General features: G+C 47.4%; 1 protein-coding gene across 2 annotated transcripts in view; it reads left to right on the top strand.

Moving 5' to 3' along the window:
• Positions 1–21,501, top strand: part of CAB39 (calcium binding protein 39) — a 75,334-nt gene that overhangs the window by 47,213 nt on the left and 6,620 nt on the right. For both annotated transcript variants that reach the window (XM_075340954.1, XM_075340953.1), the window contains 5 exons: positions 14,240–14,404; positions 17,303–17,421; positions 19,037–19,205; positions 21,170–21,229; positions 21,374–21,439. In XM_075340954.1, the coding sequence (XP_075197069.1) occupies positions 14,240–14,404; positions 17,303–17,421; positions 19,037–19,205; positions 21,170–21,229; positions 21,374–21,439 (579 nt within the window). The remainder of the gene's footprint in view (positions 1–14,239; positions 14,405–17,302; positions 17,422–19,036; positions 19,206–21,169; positions 21,230–21,373; positions 21,440–21,501) is intronic.

Raw genomic sequence — 21,501 nt, 5'->3', positions numbered from 1 at the left:
TTTTGGTGGAGTCGGAGTCGGTATAAAATGCACCGACTCCGACTCCTAAAATATATAATAAATTGGGGACAGGAGTGCAATGCAGAATGTGCTGAATATTTTACTAAATAACAACATTTAGTATAATGCTTATATTTAAGTGAAAAATTTATTGTAGTACAATGTGAACATCAGACATTTAATCATTTTTATGATACAATAATCAAGATATTTGGATAGAACATAAAATATTTATTGGAATACAACTTTAGAACACAAAAAAACTAATAAATTGTAAATATGTAATATATATAATATATATATATATACAGTATATACACACACACAAGATATATATGTAATCTACTGTATATTACATAGTGTATTACATATTTACAATTTATTACAGTTTTTTGTGTTCTAAAGTTGTATTCCAATAAATATATTTTATGTTCTATCCAAATATCTTGATTATTGTATCATAAAAATTATTAAATGTCTGATGTTCACATACACATATTCATGTACTACAATAAATTTTTCACCTAACTATAAGCAATATATGTAGGAGCCGGAGTCGGAGCCGGAGTCGGAGTCGGTGCAAGAGAATTTGAGGAGTCGGAGTCAGAGTCGAAGGTTTGGCTTACCGACTCCACAGCCCTGCATCAGCCCCCCTCTCAGGGTGTCTCTGCGGCTCCTAGCTCGGCAGAGCCCTCAGAGCATGTCCTAGGACCCCGTCCCCCTAAACGGAGACGCAGGGAACCTTCTCCTTCCTCGTCCCACGGCTCTGATTCACAGGCCGAGGTGCAGGGCGAGGAAGATTCGTTTACTGTGGGCTCAGACGCTGCCTCTATGTACCCCATTGACTTGTCTGAGGGTGATGCGGATGTTAGTGACTTGATTGCGTCCATTAACTCCGTACTGAACCTCAACCCACCAGAGTCAGAGGAACAACCCTCTCTGGTAGAGGTACACCAGTTTACCTCTCCTAAGAAACCTAGGAGTATGTTTTTTAACCACTCCAGCTTTCAGACCACTGTTAACAAGCCCAGGGCCTGTCCTGACAAACGTTTTCCGAAGCGTAGTTCAGATGACCGTTTTCCTTTTCCACCAGAGGTGGTTAAGGAATGGGCACAGTCCCCAAAGGTAGACCCTCCGGTGTCCAGAATCTCAGCCCGCACAGTCGTAGCTGTGGCTGATGGCACTTCTCTTAAGGATCCCACTGACCGCCAGGTTGACGTTCTGGCCAAGTCTGTATATGAGGCGGCAGGAGCCTCGTTCTCCCCGTCTTTTGCGGCAGTGTGGGCTCTTAAGGCAGTCTCTGCTTCTCTGGCAGAGATTCATTCCCTCTCCAGGGACTCTATTCCTGAGACGGATGCCTTAACTTCTCAAGCTTCGGCTTTTGCATCCTACGCCATGTCTGCCATCCTGGAGGCTTCTCACCGCACTGCGGTGGCCTCCGCTAACTCCCTCGCGATCCGCAGGATCTTGTGGCTTCGAGAGTGGAAAGCAGACGCTTCCTCTAAGAAGTACCTTGCGAGTCTCCCTTTTACTGGGTCCCGGCTGTTTGGGGAACAGCTGGATGACATAATTAAGGAAGCTACTGGCGGGAAGAGTACTTCCCTGCCACAAGCTAAACCCAAGAAACCTGTCCAGGGCAGGAACCAATCGAGGTTTCGTTCCTTTCGTTCCTCTAACTGGTCGTCCTCTAAGCCCTCGACCTCGTCCACTACCGCAGCCAAGGATCGTAAATCCAACTGGCGCGCAAAGCCACGTCCTCAAAAGACCGGAGGAGCCGCTGCCACTAAGGCAGCCTCCTCGTGACTATCTAGCCGCGCCAGCAACGTCCTTGGTCGGTGGCAGGCTCTCCCACTTTGGCGACGTGTGGTTGCAACACGTCTCCGATCAGTGGGTGCGGGATATCATCTCCCACGGCTACAGGATAGAATTTTCTTCAAGCCCGCCAAACAGATTTTTTCTGTCCACCCCCCCTGCTCCAAAGCCGCCGCCTTCTCTCAGGCCGTGGCATCCCTGCAGGCCAACGGTGTAATTGTTCCGGTTCCCGCCCGGGAACGGTTCAGCGGTTTCTACTCAAACCTCTTTCTAGTCCCCAAAAAGGACGGTTCCTTCCGACCCATCCTGGACCTCAAGCTTCTCAACAAGCATGTTCAGGTGCGGCACTTTTGCATGGAATCTCTGAGATCGGTCATTGCATCAATGACCCAAGGAGATTTTCTGGCATCCATCGACATCAGAGATGCCTATCTGCATGTGCCTATTGCGGTTTCACACCAGCGTTGGCTACGCTTTGCGATCGGAGAGGAACATTTTCAATTCGTGGCTCTCCCCTTCGGCTTAGCCACGGCCCCTCGAGTATTCACCAAGGTCATGGCAGCAGTGGTTGCGGTCCTGCACCTCCAGGGGTTGGCAGTGATTCCTTACCTGGACGACCTTCTAGTCAAGGCCTCATCCAGTGCAGACTGCCAGCGGAGTGTCTCTCTCACTCTCGCCACGCTAGTTCAGTTCGGGTGGCTTGTCAACCTGCCCAAGTCCACTCTGATCCCGACCCAGGTGCTTTTGTACCTAGGGATGCAATTCGAGACTCTGCCGGCACTTGTCAAGTTGCCCTTAGTCAAACAGCAGTCCCTTCGTCTGGCGGTGCGCTCTCTGCTGAGGCACCGCCGTCATTCCATCAGACACCTCATGCAGGTGCTGGGTCAGATGGTGGCGTCCATGGAAGCGGTTCCCTTTGCTCAGTTCCATCTGCGTCCCCTGCAGCTGGACATTCTCCGCTGTTGGGACAAGCGGATCTCTTCCTTGCACAGGCAGGTGGCTCTGTCGTCACAGACCAGGAGCTCCCTTCAGTGGTGGCTTCGGCCTCTCTCTCTGTCCCAGGGCCGCTCCTTCCTGACTCCGTCCTGGGTGATCCTCACCACGGATGCCAGCCTCTCCGGTTGGGGAGCAGTATTTCTCCATCACCGAGCTCAGGGCACTTGGACTCCGTCCGAATCAGCCCTCTCGATCAATGTGCTGGAGATCAGAGCTGTGTTTCTAGCTCTCCTAGCCTTTCACCACCTGTTGGCGGGCAAGCACATTCGAGTTCAGTCGGACAACGCGACAGCTGTTGCCTACATCAATCACCAGGGCGGGACTCACAGCCGTCTGGCGATGTTGGAGGTTCAACGAATCCTCCAGTGGACGGAGGACTCCCAAGTCCACCATATCAGCAGTCCACATCCCAGGCGTGGAAAACTGGGAGGCCGATTATCTCAGCCGTCAAACCGTGGACAGCGGCGAGTGGGCCCTGCACCCGTCAGTGTTCAGATCAATCTGCCGCAAGTGGGGCACTCCGGAAGTGGACCTAATGGCATCCCGGCACAACAACAAGGTTCCGGTTTACGTGGCTCGCTCCCACGATCCTCAAGCCTTCGCAGCAGACGCACTGGTTCAAGATTGGTCTCAGTTCCGTCTGGCCTATGTGTTTCCCCCTCTAGCGCTCTTGCCCAGGGTTCTGCGCAAGATCAGAATGGAGGGCCGTCGAGTCATACTCATTGCTCCGGACTGGCCCAGGCGAGCTTGGTACCCAGACCTGCTCCGTCTGTCCGTAGAGGTGCCGTGGCATCTCCCGGACCGCCCAGACCTTCTCTCTCAAGGTCCGTTCTTCCGCCAGAATTCTGCGGCTCTCAGATTGACGGCGTGGCTCTTGAGTCCTGGATCCTAACGGCTTCAGGCATTCCCTCTGAGGTCATCTCCACCATGACTCAGGCTCGGAAGTCTTCCTCGGCCAAGATTTACCACAGGACTTGGAGGATTTTCCTGTCCTGGTGTCGCTCTTCCGACCATGCCCCTTGGCCGTTCTCCTTGCCGACCATCCTGTCTTTTCTACAGTCCGGTCTACAGCTAGGACTGTCCCTCAATTCCCTCAAGGGACAGGTGTTGGCTCTGTCGGTATTGTTCCAGCGGCGTATCGCCCGACTGGCTCAGGTGCGCACTTTCATGCAGGGCGCATCTCACATCATTCCTCCTTACCGGAGGCCCTTGGATCCCTGGGACCTTAATCTGGTCCTCACGGCCTTACAAAAACCCCCCTTTGAACCGCTCAGGGAGGTTCCCTTGTTTCGACTTTCACAGAAAGTTGTTTTTCTAGTAGCCATAACTTCTCTCAGGAGAGTCTCTGATTTGGCTGCGCTCTCTTCGGAGTCACCTTTTTTGGTGTTTCACCAAGACAAGGTGGTTCTTCGTCCGTCTCCGGACTTTCTCCCTAAGGTGGTGTCTCCTTTCCACCTTAACCAGGACATTTCATTGCCTTCTCTTTGTCCGGCCCCTGTGCATCGCTTTGAAAAGGCGTTGCATACCTTGGATTTGGTGCGGGCGCTCCGAATCTATGTGTCACGCACTGCCGTTTTTAGGCGGTGCACCTCACTTTTTGTGCTTATCACTGGTCAGCGCAAGGGTCTCGCTGCTTCTAAACCGACCCTAGCTCGTTGGATCAGGTCGGCTATCACCGATGCCTACCAGTGTTCTCAGGCGCCTCCCCCGCCAGGGATTAAGGCGCACTCGACCAGAGCTGTCGGTGCCTCCTGGGCTTTCAGGCACCAGGCTACGGCTCAGCAGGTTTGTCAGGCTGCCACGTGGTCCAGTCTGCACACTTTTTCGAAGCACTACCAAGTGCATGCTCATGCTTCGGCAGATGCGAGCTTGGGCAGACGCATTCTTCAGGCGGCTGTCGCCCATTTGTGAAGTTAGGTTTTGCCTACTTCTCAGTTGGTTTATTCCCACCCATGGACTGCTTTGGAACGTCCCATGGTTTGGGTCTCCCATAAGGAACGATAAAGAAAAAGAGAATTTTGTTTACTTACCGTAAATTCTTTTTCTTATAGTTCCGACATGGGAGACCCAGCACCCTCCCTGTTGCCTGTTGGCAGTTTTTTTGTTCCGTGTGTTTCACCGGCTGTTGTTAGTAGTCAGAGTTACGGTTATTCCGAGTTTTACTCTATCTCTACTTATGGTTGGATGTCCTCCTTCAGCTTTTGCACTGAACTGGGTAGATTGTCATCCAGGGGGTGTATATAGCCCGGAGGGAGGAGCTACACGTTTGAGTGTAGTACTTTGTGTGTCCTCCGGAGGCAGTAGCTATACACCCATGGTTTGGGTCTGCCAATACGGAACTATAAGAAAAAGAATTTACGGTAAGTAAACAAAATTCTCTTTTTTTTCTCCCCTTATGTTAGCCTCTATACATAATAGAGCAGGGGCTACATGAGCGACAGTGACGGTTATGGAGGTCCAAGCCAATAAGCTGAAATTAATTCTGCTCAATATTGACTTACAATTTTAACCCCTTAACGACTGCGGGCTGTAAAATTACGTCCTAGCGGTCATAATGTTACTGCTCGTTGTCTGCTGGCGGCAGCATGCTGCGATCGGCACACATTTCAGCTGATTTTCACAGCTGAGATGTGTGCCTGCTAGGCACGAGCAGAATCGTTATCTGATCGTGCCGTTTAACCCCTTAAATGGCGCTGTCCATATGTGACAGCGCCATTATAAGCGCGATCGCAGTAAACTTTTACTTACCGCCCGATACCGGAAGTCACGTGATGCGATCACGTGACTTCCGTTAGTTGTCATGGTAGCACAGGGTCATGTGATGACTCCTGTACTACACATGAATTGCTTTCACTTTCGCTGTGCCAGCGGCACAGCAAAAGAGAGCGTATCTGCTGTTTACAGCTGTATAGCTGTGATCAGCAGATAGTGCAGAGCGATCGGATTGCTGATCGCAATAGCCCCCTAGGGGGACTAGTAAAATAAAAAAAAAAAAGTTAAAAGAAAAGTTTTAAAAAATTAAAAAAAAAAAAAAAAAACCTAAAAGTTCAAATCACGCCCCATTGAAAATTAAAGGGTTAAAAAAATAAAAAATATACACACATTTGGTATCGCCGCGTTCAGAAACGCCCGATCTATCAAAATATAAAATCAATTAATCTGATCAGTAGACGGCGTAGCAGCAAAAAAAATTCCAAATGCCAAAACGACGTTTTTTTGTCGCCACAACTTTTACGCAAAATGCTATAAGAGGCGATCAAAACGTAGCATCTGCGCAAAAATGGTACCGTTAAAAACGTCAGCTCGAGACGCAAAAAATAAGCCATCACTGAGCCCTAGATCCCAAAAAATGAGAGCGCTACGGGTCACGGAATATGGCGTAAAACGTGCGCCAATTTTTTTGGTCAAACTTCCGTTTTTTTTTAACCCCTTATATAAAAGTAAACCTATACATCTTTGGTGTCTACAAACTCGCACTGATCTGAGGCATCACACCCACACATCAGTTTTACCATATAGTGAATAAAATATCTCAAAGACAATAGTGCTATCGCACTTTTTTTGCAATTTTTCTGCATTTGGAATTTTTTTGCCATTTTACAGTACACTATATGGTAAAACGTATGGTTTCATTTAAAAGTACAGCTCGTTCCGCAAAAAATGAGCCCTCACATGACCATATTGACTGAAAAATAAAAAAGTTATGTCTCTCAGAAAAAGAATGGCGAAAAAAAACAACCGGAAAGCGAAAAATCGGCCGGTCGTGAAGGGGTTAATATTTATTATAATTATTTTATATCACTTAATATTGAGCTGAATTAAATATGCTTACATCCCCCTATATACAGTAGAGCCCACACAGCTCCCCTTTTTATAGTATGAGCCCTAATAGCCCCTTATATACAGTGTGAGCACCAACATGGTCCCCTATATACAACATGAGCTTTCACATTGCCTGCCATATACAATGTTACCCCCAGATAGTCCCCTTATACACAGGATGAACCCTTACATAGCCTCCTATAAATGTGAGCCCCTACATACTTCCGTATATACAGCATGAGCTCCCCAAAAGGTCCCTATATGCAGTGTGAGCCCCCAGATAGCCCCCTTGTATACAGGAGGAGCCCCCACATAGCACTTACAAACAGGCATACATCAAATACATATATAAAATATGGTGATGCATGTACCTGTGACTGCTGATCGGAAGTCCCGGCACTTCCGGTCATGTGCAGTAGACCTCTTTGAAGCCGGGTCTCGTACACCCAGCTTCATAGTGTGCATGACCGGAATTGCCCGGCATTCAGATCAGCGGTCACAGTGAACACTGTATGCACTTCACAGCTTCGGCAGTAATGCACTTGGGACTAGTCCCTGCGCTCATTAGCATAAGATAAAGAACGTTTAGAAATACTTTTTCTAAAGATCTCTTTATCTATGCTAGTGTATACAGGGACGGTTAGGCAGGGATTAGCACTATACACAGAACTGCTCGTGGCTCTGGCTGCATATTGCACCTGACAGGCTCCCTTTAAGGTCAATTGGAGAAGATTGAAACAGATTGAAATCTTGCCAACTGACTTCTAGTAATAGCAGCAGGTTGTGCTTTGTCAATGAGCTATTTATTAGGGGCCCTTTTGTCATTGGAGACTGCATGACGTTCAGCCAGATTTCATCTTTCTATCTGCAGCCATGGGGTTTAATTAAATTATTTGGATTGGGCCACATAGTGGTCGTATAGTTGGTGCTCCGCTATGACTTGCATACTGCACAGCACACATCTATGCAGCAATGTCCGCTTTGTGAGGAGGCTAATGATACGCCAAGCAGTACTCGCCTACAGCTGCACTTCTCATTTCTGGTGAACGCACGAGATTGCCCGATACTTCTAGCAAGGAACCTTTATGCAAACATTCCATATTGAACATGACTGGTCTTAGCTTTTAAAAGTGCACAATGTATATATTGTATTTGATTAAGTATATGAAGCTGGGTAGAGAACTCTTGTGTTATTAAGGCTAGTTTCACATATCTGGCTTTTTGCTGGTTTGACGGATGCAGCGCACTCCAGTACAGTGTATACAGTAGACTGGCAGTGCAACAAGCGCAGGTCACATGCTGTCATGTGACCGGAGCATGTGACCCGGAAGTTGCGGAGCTGTCACTGTACTGTATCATACGGTACTGGCGTGCGCCGCATCCGTCAAACCGGCGAAAAGTCGGATATGTCAAACTAGTCTTAAGTGTGATCCCCTATGTTCACCAGCTGGGAGGAGGCTTGCTGTAGCAGAAACCTTCATCCTCTTGCTCCACTATAGACATCAGGTGAGCTCACTCCTGCCACTTTGGTGGGGAAAGAGGGGATGAACCTGTTTGAGCTTCTGCGTTTACTATAAAGTCCCAAAATAATATCACAAATAATGTTTTTTTTCCCAATTGCTTCTTGGCTTAGTGTTCTAGTAGGATACGTTATTGGCAGTGATGCCTGTGACTCTTCACCTTTGCTCTTCTGGCTGTTACATGTGCGTTTTATATATTGCTTTCTTGTGCCGTTTGATTTTGCAGTTTCTATTACCTCAAACCTTCAGCTCCCCCACCCTCCAAACCAATTCTCTTACCCATCCCTCATCTGGCTCAAACATCTCCCTTTCCACGTATGCCACCGATGACTTGCACATTAGCAGCAGGAACAAGGACCCAAAGAAAGTGCCATGGCCTAAATCCAAAAGGAACTCCTTTGGGAAGCAGAAGATGGAGAGAACTGCAGTTTTATCGGTTAATATGTGTGCCTTTTCTTTGTAGGATCTTCTGGTGGAGGACACCCTCACTGTGATGGCGTTACTAACCTCTGAACGGGACAATCAACTAATGCCATGTCTGTGTGTCCGATACATTGTGTAGAATAATGTCTGTATGTATGCGGGGGTCTTCTGAGAGGCCCCCAACGTGATGAACCTCAAAACACAGAAATGGTGTGCAGCAGTCACTGATATAAGCTGGATAATGGATGCCATTATTATGCTTATTATACAGCCCTTCTGCAGTTTGGGTCATGTCCAGCAAGTTTCTGAACTATTATTTGTTTTTTTTCTAAGTGTATATATATATATATATCTAATTTCTTTGCAACTTTGTCCTATAGTATAAAGAAGCAAATATGCCATACATAGCTCTGGAATTCACCCCTCGCTTTATTTTTGCTGCTCTTATGATCTCTGCTGGTTCGGTAGAGATGATGATGATAATAGTTTTATTAATTTACATAGCGCTATTAATTCCACAGCGCGTCCCCATTGGGGCTCACAATCTAGAGTCCCTATCTGTATGTCTTTTGGAGTGTGGGAGGAAACCGGAGACCCCGGAGGAAACCCACGCAAACACAGGGAGAACATACAAACTCTTTGCTGATGGTGTCCTTGGTGGGATTTGAACCCAGGACCCCAGCGCTGCAAGACTGCAGTGCTAACCACTGAGCCACCATGCCGCCCGATAATGTCAAATTGGTGGTCCGGACATCATCACCTCTGGTCCAGTAGAGATCATTGGGTGCTGCAGCGCTGAAGCAAGAAGGGATTGATTTCTGTGATAAATAATTTTTTTTTTTGTTTTTTGTCACAGCCATAGCGATTTCTCACAGTTAAAGGGGTGGTTTACTACTCTGCAGTAGTGACCACATCCCTGTAAAACTGATAGGGACTTATTTTTCTAAATTCCTTGTTCAGCCAATTCTGCCTAGAGCGGCACTATTGCGGTCTGCTCATCCCCATGAAGTAGCCCCCCCTGACTGCGTAACCTTTGAGATCCAGTGATGTCACATCAACTTCCGGTTGACCTGACATCACCGAGGCCGGCCCCAGGCTCCTGAGTGACTGGGCTGTGGGTGGAGTTTCACCGCTCGTCATAGCCCAGCATCTCGCACGCTCTATCTTTCGCTGCAGAACACTGCATCAGGAGAGATGCTGAGCTGTGATGAGCGGCGAAACTCCGCCTACAGCCCAGTCACTCAGGAAGACTGTGGCCGGGCTCGGTGATGTCAGGTCATCTGGAAGCTGACATGACATTAGCAGATTTTAGAGGTCATGGAGCCCGGGGGTCACTTTATGGGAATGAGCAGACCGCAGTAGCACCGCTCAGAGGCAGAATTTGCTGAACAAGCCATTTAGAAAAATCCTTCCCTATCAGTTTTACAGAGATGTGGCCACTATTTCAGCGTAGTGAACCACCCCTTCAAGTTTAAAAATATAGCGTGGAACGAACCACATTAAAGGGTTCATCTGTCAGGGTGTTCGCTCACCACGTCTTTTTCAATTGGATTCTGCCTGAAATAAAAGGGGCTTTTGCCGCTCATCAAATACATTTACTGCACAGCAATGTAAAGATGACATTGCTGTGCACATGTTTTCACTTGTCACTTCTTTTAGCCTCTTCAAGATTTGGAAACTATGAAGCGTGAAAAAGAAGTGACTGGGTCATTCTTCGGGCGGTTTCCACTAAGAAGCTGCCCAGGCTTTATATTTAACAGTATAGAATCAGAGATGCCAGCGGCGGAGCCACTGTAAGAACGATGGCACAGCTACTGGTGAAGCCGCCGCATGGAAACGACCACCGGGGCTTTCCTAAAGCAATGGACCGGTGTCTAAATGACAATCTGTGCATATACCCCTAGAGAGGGGTTTTGGAAAGCAAGGTTCCTTAACATTAAATGGCTTGTTTCCTCTTTGGCAGAAGCGCATCGCTCTCCAGGCTTCCCGGTGATGGGGCTTTAGCTTGATTAAAGGTTCAGACCAGCGTCATTGTCGCAGCATTGATCCAGTTTATTGGCTTTCCAGCCCTGCAAACGGGCAGCTTTGACTCTGCTGCATGCAAGGATGCTGACGCTGGCCAGGACCTGGAGCTAGCCACACATTCCAGTGATCTTGCCAACTTCAGAGTAGCGCTTACAAGATCTATTAGAAAGAGCTTGCAACACTGCACTTATAAAGACACTGCTGCTTGACTGGAGCAATGGCCAGAAACCTAAGCAAGGATGTACATTTTTAGAAATCACTCTGTTCTTGAGAACAGAAAGCATCTTTAATAACAATTTGGAAAGTCTCTTGCATTTACAAACACTTTGCCATTTTACCTATTCACACACTTGAGCATAGCCATTAAGCTGCTCAGTGTCCATCTGCTGGGGTCAGCTGTACTCGGTGGGAGAGCTGGCAGTAAGTGTTGGGTTCACCTGTAGTGCTTTTCTGAGTAATGCAGGATAAGGCCGATCCACCAGCGCTATCTTCACCATGCTCAGTAGATGTTTTGGCTTGCAGCCATCTACCCCACACACAGAAGCGCTTGTTTGGTTCAGCGGTCCTGCGTTTTCCATGAGAAAATCCCTAACGGAAATGTTGGTCATCGGTTTCTCACCGAGAGAACAATGCAATCAGCAGTTGAAATTCGGGCAATTGCGATCAACATCTTCTCCGACCACCAGTCGGCCCATGCCCCCATACACTTTCAACAATCTGTTGAATACACTGATGATGATGATGATGGGTTTGGCCAACATTAGTCTGTGTATGGGGCTTTATAGCTGCTCTTCTCTCTGGTGAAGACATGAGGATGCTACAAAAGGTGAAAGACTTAAGGCCGCTTTACATGCAGCGTTCTCACTAGCGAGATCGCTAGCGTGCGTACCCGCCCCCATCGGTTGTGCGTCACGGGCAAATCGCTGCCCGTGGCGCACAACATCGCCCGCACCCGTCACACTACTTATCTGCCTAGCGACGTCGCTGTGACAAGCGAACTGCCTCCTTTCTAAGGGGGCGGTTCGTTCGGCGTCACAGCGATGTCCCTAAGCGGCTGCCCAATAGAAGTGGAGATGAGCGGGACGAACATCCCGCCCACCTCATTCCTTCCTCATTCCGGGCGGCCGCAAATACGATGTGGTTCCTCGTTCCTGCGGTGTCACACATAATGACCTGCAACAGCAACGATATTTGGGAACTGGACAGCGTGTCAACGATCAACGATAAGGTAAGTATTTTTGATAGCGGTCGCTTGTACGTGTCACACGCAACGACGTCGCTAACGAGAACGGATGTGCTTCACGAATACCGTGATCCCAACGACCTCGCGTTAGCGATGTCGTTGAGTGTAAAGCGGCCTTAAGAATTTTTAAAGGGGTACATCTGCAAATTTTCTCTTCAGGCAAGAGTACTTGACCTCTAGTGCCACTTACTGGACGTAACAAGGCTGAAAGTCAAAATTGGCTCTTTAACAAGCCTTGCCACATGAATTAGTATGAAAGCCAAATCTTAGGGTGTATGCCCACGATCAGCGTTTCCAGCATTTTGGACGCAGCCTGCTTCAGCTGTGTCCAAACCGCTGCAGTGTAAGTACAAGCATAGTGGATGGGATTCGTAGAAATCCCGTGCCCACTATGCTTTCTTTTTCCGCAGCAAACACTGACCTACGGTTCTTCTTTCCAGACCGCAGCATGTCAATTGTTTGCTGCGGAATCGCACGCTCCTCCGTAGGGAGAACACAAGCGAGTGACCGCAGCGCACTGAACCCTCATCGTGGGCACGAGCAACTGCAGTCTCCTGCGTTCTCCTGACATGCGGCCCACCGGTCAGGACTCGCTGCGTTCTGAACGCGAGTCTTGATCATGGGCACATACCCTTAAGGGTGCTTTACACGCTGCGACATCGCTACCGATATATCGTCGGGGTCACGTCGTTAGTGACGCACATCCGGCGCTGTTAGCGACATCGCAGCGTGTGAAACCAAGGAGCGACTATCAACGATTGAAAAATCGTTAAAACCGGTGATCGTTGACACGTTGCTCCTTTCCTTAATATCGCTGCTGCCACAGGTACAATGTTGTTCGTCGTTCCTGCGGCAGCACACATCGCTATGTGTGACACTGCGGGAGCGTCGAACATCTCCTTACCTGCGTCCACCGGCAATGAGGATGGGAGAAGGTGGGCGGGATGTTCTAGCTGCTCATCTCCGCCCCTCTGCTTCTATTGGCCGGCCGCTTAGTGACGTCGCTGTGACGCCGAACGCACCTCCCCCTTGAAGGAGGAATTGTTCGGCGGTCACAGCGACGTCGCTGCACAGGTATGTGCATGTGACGCTGCCGTAGCGATAATGTTCGCTACGGCAGCGAGCACCAAATGTCGCACGAACGACTGGGGGCGGGTGCTATCGCGCTCGACATCGCTAGCAATGTCGCAGCGTGTAAAGCACCCTTTTAGACTTCAGTCAGAAGCTTTTAATCATCACGACAAATCAGATCTCTTGCTTTACACAGAAGATGGGCAAATATGCCGAAACATGTGTCTGGAAATAGAGTATCTGGTCTGGCTTTTATCCCAAGTCATGTGACCAGGTACGATATTGATTTTAAGCATGGTTACTCCCATTAGGTGGCACTAAAATTCAAGTCCTCTTTCTGTCTGGCGATTTGTATATTTAAAGGGAATTTGTCACCGTTTGTTTTTGTTTTTTGTTTTTTCTACCCTATTTAAAAGTAGCATAATGTAGGGGCAGAGACCCTGATTCAAGCGACGTGTCACTTACTGGGCTGCTTGCTGTCATTTTGATAAAACCACAGTTTTATCTGCTGCAAATCAACCATTTTTCTGAATTCTATGCACTGTATAACCCCGCCCACACCACTGGTTGGCAGCTTTCTGTGTACATGGCCAGAAAGCTGACAATCTGTGTTGGGGACAAGGTTATACAGAGCTCATGAATATGGAGGATTACATGGCCGCAGGTTTACTAGTCCTCTAATGATGATCTTTGGCTGATAAAATCAAAACTGCAGTAAGCAGCCCAGTGAGTGACACCTCGCTGGAATCAGGGTGTCTGTTGCTATATGATGCTGCTCTCATATTGGGTTGCAAAAATCTGGTGACAGATTCCCTGTAATTTCCCCTAGGAGCATTGCATGGTTTACAAGTCTCCTTATACTGGAAGGAGAAATGTTACCTTTTTAGATCTAAAGGTTTATGAAATGGGTTTCCTAAACTTGAAAATCCCTTCTACACTAATATTTCATTGTCCTATCTGCATATTGGTGCTGAGCAAATCACAAACCTTCCATGTTTTATAATAATCGGCTTTTGTGCTGCCATTTCTGTGTTTTCAGTGTATGTAACATGTTGAGTGCTAACACTGGATCTCCAGATTATAGTGATACTGCTGTTAACAGGTTCTCCTTATCACCTAATCCACAGGATTTCTGCATTCGAGACGTTGTCCTATTTGTGTAATAGTGGGTCTTGGTCTGCATGGTTTGTCTACAGAAGTCGTCTAGGTGAAACCTGTGGTGCCGGGTATTCGTGCCAACTGTGGCCTACCCAATAATGCTCCTTATTGCGCCATCAAAGAGGTGTTCTGTACAAGTGGCATCATTTCTTGTTCTCTTTTTTCCCAGGCAACTGAAGAAGTATCCAAAAACCTGGTGGCTATGAAGGAGATCCTTTATGGGACAAATGAGAAGGAACCTCAGACTGAAGCCGTGGCTCAGCTCGCTCAGGAACTGTACAACAGCGGCCTTCTTGGCACTTTAGTGGCCGACCTCCAGCTCATAGACTTTGAGGTACCAATGCAATTCACAGATCAAAGTAATACTTTTTTTTTTTTTGTACAAGTTCATTTTTACACAGAAAATTCCAGTGATGGCTTGTATTGGACACATACAGATTTGTTCTCTGCGCATCGCACAGCCTTAGGCCTCTTTCACACATCTGTGCAAAATACACACGTTTGGCACGGTCTGTGGTGTGTGTGTGTGTGTCCAGAGTGTGCTGCTGTCCCCGCTGCTGGTGCTGCTGCTTCCGGTCCTCAGTGCAGTGAATATTCATGAGCATAAATGAGCGGGCCCGGAAGCAAGTGACAGCAGCGCTGGAGACTGCAGCGCTGGAGACAGGTGAGTATAGAAATAATTTTATTTCTAAGGCATATGTTTTCTCCAGTTTTTCTTAAAAGATCGTTTTTGGCAGCGTATCATCCTGTGTAAACCATAGCTGTGTTGGCGACAACAGTCGTAGGCTATGCGTACTGAACAGACCATTAATTTGTTTTGTGTGCGTATCATTACGCGGTCTGTCTGTTTAAACTGGGTATTACTATATTTTTCGTTTTATAAGATGCACTGGATTATAAGACGCCTCCCAAATTTGGACGGAAAATAAGGGTAAAAAAAAAAATAAATATATATATATATATATATATATATATATATATATATATATATAATATAGGGTCCGTTTTGTAATCTGGTGGTGTCTTACCAGGGAGAGGGGGCAGCAGCTGAGTGGGGGTTACAGGAGGCAGGGGCGGTACAAGAGTACTGCAATAGTGCGAGTAGTATAGAGGGGGGCCCAGATACTCACTGCGGGTGCTGCTCTGTGCGGGGCCGGTGACGCCGCTCTGCTCTGTGCGGGGCCGGTGACGCCGCTCTGCTCTGTGCGGGGCCGGTGACGCCGCTCTGCTCTGTGCGGGGCCGGTGACGCGGCTGCTGTGTGCGGGGGGCGGTGAGTCACCAGCCATTCTAAAGATGGCGGCGAGCGCTTCAATTAATGGTGGTCAGAGTCTGTGCGTGCGCAGCTGAGAGCTCAATCTGCGCACGCGCTGACCCTAGACGCTATTATTTGAAACCATGACCGCCGATTTCTTTAGAATGACCGCACGCCGAGCAGAACGGAGCAGGCGAGTGCCGAGCAGAACGGAGCAGGCGAGTGCCGAGCAGAACGGAGCAGGCGAGTGCCGAGCAGAACGGAGCAGGCGAGTGCCGAGCAGAACGGAGCAGGCGAGTGCCGAGCAGAACGGAGCAGGCGAGTGCCGAGCAGAACGGAGCAGGCGAGTGCCGAGCAGAACGGAGCAGGCGAGTGCCGAGCAGAACGGAGCAGGCGAGTGCCGAGCAGAACGGAGCAGGCGAGTGCCGAGCAGAACGGAGCAGGCGAGTGCCGGGCAGAACGGAGCAGGCGAGTGCCGGGCAGAACGGAGCAGGCGAGTGCCGGGCAGAACGGAGCAGGCGAGTGCCGGGCAGAACGGAGCAGGCGAGTGCCGGGCAGAACGGAGCAGGCGAGTGCCGAGCAGAACGGAGCAGGCGAGTGCCGAGCAGAGTTGCACACACCAGCAGCGCTGACAGCACACCACATAGTATTACCCCTGTCTCCTTTTACCCCTCTGCACAACCCCCTGATAAGCTAAATATATTTTGGGAGGAAAAGTGCATCTTATAATCCAAAAAATGTCCTCCAATTATTAACACCGCAGACCATATAATGTACTTTTATAGTAAATTTAGACTGCCTTATCCATGACCGGCCGAAAGGTATTAGAGAAAGGAATACTGCGATACTGTAATTTTTCATCTAGATATAGAATAAGTCAGCTTTTACTATGTTTCCCTGAAAATAAGACCTACCATCAAAATAGGTCCAGGATTTTTCAGCCTTTTTGGGGTATGCTTATAGTATTAGCCCCAGTTTCAGTTCATCATACTAATAGTATCCTGAAATAGGGTTTGGACCGCCCTTTCAAGATATGTACCTTTTATTGGTGTACGTTGCCCCTTTGTGTTTTGTCTAGGTCCTGGCGCTTTATAGTCACATGCCGGTTAGTCTTTATAGTCACATGCCGGTTAGTCTTTGTAGTCACATGCCGGTTAGTCTTTGTAGTCACATGCCGGTTAGTTAATGTAATGAGTTTCCTCCCTTCCTCCGCTCATCCCTCTGCGGCAGCATCAGTGATTGGAACGTGTGTTAATTGTAAAGGAATATTCACCCCCTTCTGCCAATATTCATGCCCTCCCCTCTGTGCTGTGTCATTGATTCACTATTACGGCCATATTCCTGCTCAAGGATAGTAGCGTGATGCTCGCACCGGCGGCTCTACTGACCCGAGCGTGTCAGCTTGTATTTCTATGTAGCGGTCGTGCTCAGGGGAGGAGAGCCACCAGCCTCTGCGATTCTCGGCCAGTAATACGGCCTTTTGAGTGAATCCCTGACACCCGGCACATAGGGGTAGGCAGGATTATGGGCGGGAAAAGGGCTGAATATTAATTTGCAATTAACACAGTCCAATCACTGATGCTGACACAAAGGGGTAGGTGGGGGAAGGGAGTGAATATTCATTTTTCATTCCCAGGTGACCTATTCACCTGATGCCAATACAAAAATAAGACGTCCCCTGAAAATAAGCCGTAGTGCATCTTTTGGAGCCTTTTGGACTTCTTTTTGGAGAAACACAGTATGGAGAAGCTGTCTGCATCAGTTTTCTCTTCCATGGACATATAAGTGAATCAATGCTCATTTACTGGCCTCTTTACACAGCAATTAGTTTTATGCCAGCAAAAACGATCCACTCACTAGGAAAATCAGCATTTTGCTCATTTGTCTGTCTGATTTGCACATATTAATACAGATTTGTGGCTAATCTAAACACACCTTTAGATTTTGCTTGACCAAAGCTTACAGTGTATTCCTTCCAGGGCAAGAAGGACGTGGCTCAGATCTTCAACAATATTTTACGAAGGCAGATTGGCACGCGAACCCCGACAGTGGAATATATATGCACCCAGCAGAATATTCTCTTCATGCTGTTGAAAGGGTAAAAACCTATATGTTATGGAGATACTTTACTTAATATAACAGTTAATTGCATGCAGTTACTCACAGAGCGAAATGTCTGTTTTTAAGATAAGGTGTGGACAGGACATACGGTGGGATGGGGCAAATACTGAATTGATGATATGTAATGGAGCAGTGGGTAACTGGTGGAAATGAGCAGAGAAGGATTCTCAAGTCTTGCCACAGATTCTCAATGGGATTCAGGTCTGGACTGTGACTGGGCCATTCACACACATGGATCTGCTTTGATCTAAACCATTCCACAGCAAGGACCTGTGCACACGTTGCAGTTTTGTCGCCTGATGCATTGTGTTAATTGATGCATTGTTTTCTGCGCAGATATGTTACAAGACTTGAAGGATTTTCTAGTCCCAGCAAAATAAATGAGATGTTGTTTATTTTTTCCTTGTAAATTTTGCAGCATGTCCATTTCAGCATTTGTGGTGCAGATCTCAGCAATATCAATGAATGGGAAAAATTGCATAAAAAAACGCATGTATTCGATGCTCTATTTTTTTCTGCCAACACATCAGTGTTTGCAGCAGATTTTTCTGCTGCAAACACTGAACGTGTGCATATACCCTAACTAGCAGTATGTTTAGAATTGTTGACGTGTTTAGGGTTGTTGTCTTGCTGGCAGGTGAACCTATGCCTCAGTCTCAAGTGTGTTGGAGCCTCTAAGGGGTACTTTGCACACTACGACATCACAAGCCGATGCTTGCGATGCCGAGCGCGATAGTTCCTGCCCCCGTCACAGCAGCGATATCTTGTGATCGGCCGGCGACCCTCCTCCTTCCTAAGGAGGCGGGTCGTGCGGCGTCACAGCGACATCACACGGCAGGCGGCCAATAGAAGCTGAGGCGCGGAGATGAGCGGGACGTAAACATCCCGCCCACCTCCGTCCTTCCGCATAACCGGCGTGAGCCGCGGTGACGTGGGTAAGCTGATGTTCCTCGCTCCATCGGCTTCTCACACAGCGATGTTTGCTGCCGCAGGGGAACAAAGAACAATATTGTACCGTCGCTGCCGCGTAATTATGAAAATGTTGGACACTACACCGATGCTACGATTACGACTCTTTTGCGCTCGTTAATCGTATCAAAAACGCTTTACACACTACGATATCGACAGCGGCGCCGGAAGTGCGTCACTTTCGATTTGACCCCACCAACATCGCAGTTGCGATGTCGTAGTGTGCAAAGTACCCCTAATACGTTTGACTCCAAGATTACCATGTATTTAGCCTAATCCAGCTTTCCTGCCCCTGCTGAAAAAAAAGCCTCCTCACAGCATGATGCTGCCACCACCATGTGTGACAGTGGGGAGGGTGTTTAAGGGTGTTGTGCAGTGTTAGCTTTTCACCACACATAATGTTTTGCATTTAACCTGTTATGTTGCAGGCTCAGCTCCTGGGCTCCTCCATACATATTGGGACCCAACATAGTGTGTGTTATTTTGACTTGTGTGAGAACGGGGTTAACCGGGAGCACATGTAATGGATTGGGCGTGTGATCAGTAATTCGGGGCTGGTTCCTATTAGTGTGTGCACCCTCAGTTATCTGATTTTTATAGTAGCTAATTTCTCTCATTAATAGGTATGAGTCCCCAGAAATTGCTTTGAATTGTGGAATCATGCTGCGAGAATGTATTAGGCACGAGCCGCTTGCCAAGATTATATTGTGGTCTGAGCAGTTCTATGACTTCTTCCGATACGTAGAGATGTCAACGTTTGATATCGCTTCTGATGCCTTCGCTACATTTAAGGTAACATTCTATTACTTAAGAGATACAATCCCTATTTGTTAACGGGAGCAGATCAGCTTCTCCTTGATTTGTCTGCTTCATCTTCTTCCCCAGAAGCAATCACATGTAAAATTATCTGCTAAAAATATGTAACGTTATTCTGTAGCGCCACTGCAGGAGAAATGAAGTAATGCGGCAGGCCAGGCCAGGTCAGAGCTGCTTTTCACTCTGGTCAAGAGATGAGGGTCCGGAACAGGAAACCCCTCTGTTACCTTCTGTCCAAATGTCCTATGGTTGCGTGTAGCAGTCATGGCAGGGGCTCGTCTGAGACAGATGGCCGATAATGAGCCAGCCTTATATTTCACAAAACCTAGGTTCGTCTGATCCGCCAGCATGTAATATTACATTTTTGAAAATGCCTTCATGATGGAGGCTGTCGCTAGCAGAACCCGCTGCTTTTAGGGGTGTAGGTCCCAGGAGATGATGAGCTGAACCCTTGACTGCCATGTGAAAGAGGTTATTTTATCTGAGAGAAACCCGATTAATGTGTCTACTAGGTAAAGCTTTCCTTGAAATCTCCTCTTATAACCACTAACTTCCAAATGTAAGTTTTAGTTTATGGAGGTTGGACTCCCCATCAACATTAAAGGGAACCAATCACCAGGGTTTTCGTATATAACCTAAAGCCAGTGCTATACTGGCACTACCAGGCTGATTCTATACATACCTGTAGTGGTCAGCTCGGATGTTTAGGTTTTGAAATGGAAGAAAGTAAAGTTTATAAAATTAGCTGCTTGTTGAGTGACAGCAGCTAAGGATCAGATAATATCTGTGGGGGGGGGATGCATAGTTATCCCCCCCTTGTTAGAATTAGCATAAGTATTATACCATATATTTAATATTTGACTTGCAGGACCTGTGAGGTTATACCCATGTGACCAGAAGAGGCGGGGCCTCAGCCAACAAAGCTGATACCAGGAAGCAACATTTTTCTGTTGGCTGAGGCCCCGCCTCTTCTGGTCACATGGGTATGACCTCACACAGGTCCTGCAAGTCAAATATTAAATCGATGGTATAATACTTATGCTAATTCTAACAGGGGGAGGGGATAACTATGGATACTCACCCAAGATATTATCTGATCCTCAGCTGCTGTCACTTACGAAGCTGCTGATTTTATAAACTTTACTTTCTTGGATTTCAAAACCTATACATCGGAGCTGACCACTATAGGTATGTATAGAATCAGCCTGATAGTGCCAGTATAGCACTGGCTTAGGTTATATACACAAATCCTGGTGATTGGTTCACTTGAAAAGAATTCAGAAATTTGGCTCTACTATTTTGTTATTTAGGGTTTGTAGCAGAACCAAGGACATTTTTGTAAAGCTTGGGTGAAAATGGCTTGACAAGACAAATATCAGGCTATTGATAGACCATAGAGTGCAGTGGGGAAGTTGGTAACAAAGGGAGCCAGATGACGATGTAAAGGCCTCACAAGGTCTGATTTCTACCTCCAACACAGCAAACTTAAAGCCGAATGGGATTTAATATTACAGGCCCTCCTGGCACCTCTTCTGATTACTGGGTGGGACGCATTTCTTGTTGGTCCCCATCATTGTTTACCAGGCAACGCTCTATACGTTTTCTAGTGGCTGTGCCTGGTATTGCAGCTTACGGCTGCTCAGTCCCGTCCACGTGAATGGGATTGGGATGCAACACCAGGCACAGCCACTACCAAATATACAGCAATGTGCCCATTTAATGAAGGGGACGCCACATTCTGGGGAAGAACCATTGCATTTTCTCATTGTTGGAAGTATGACCGTCAATGAGAAATTCAGACTCGAGGCTCGAGCAATAGTTGAGGCCATGAATCTTGTTCTCTGACATATTAGATGTTAATGGTGACCCGTGCCTTTTTATTGGCCGTTCCAATCCAGACTATTCACTTATTTATGCACTTCCCTATTTTCCTTCATCAGGACCTATTGACTAGACATAAACTTCTGAGTGCCGAATTTTTGGAACAGCATTATGACCGGGTAAGATGCAGTTAGTTTGTTTTTTCAATTATTTATCGGTTTATTTGTGCATTTTTCATGTGTTTGGATTTATTTCTTGCATTCACACTCTCTTGTACCTTGGCAGTTCCTTATTTTATTATTCTTTTTTTTTTTCTCTACCAGTTCTTCAGTGAATATGAGAAACTGTTGCACTCCGAAAACTATGTGACAAAGAGACAGTCGCTGAAGGTATGCCGGTAACCCGGACTTTCCACAGGCTAGCTTGAGAAATTAAAGTTTGCTGTCACCAT

The sequence above is a fragment of the Anomaloglossus baeobatrachus genome, chromosome 3 (assembly GCF_048569485.1).
Source record: "Anomaloglossus baeobatrachus isolate aAnoBae1 chromosome 3, aAnoBae1.hap1, whole genome shotgun sequence".
In the NCBI taxonomy this organism is placed as follows: Eukaryota; Metazoa; Chordata; class Amphibia; order Anura; family Aromobatidae; genus Anomaloglossus; species Anomaloglossus baeobatrachus.
This window is presented reverse-complemented; position numbering and strand designations above follow the sequence as displayed.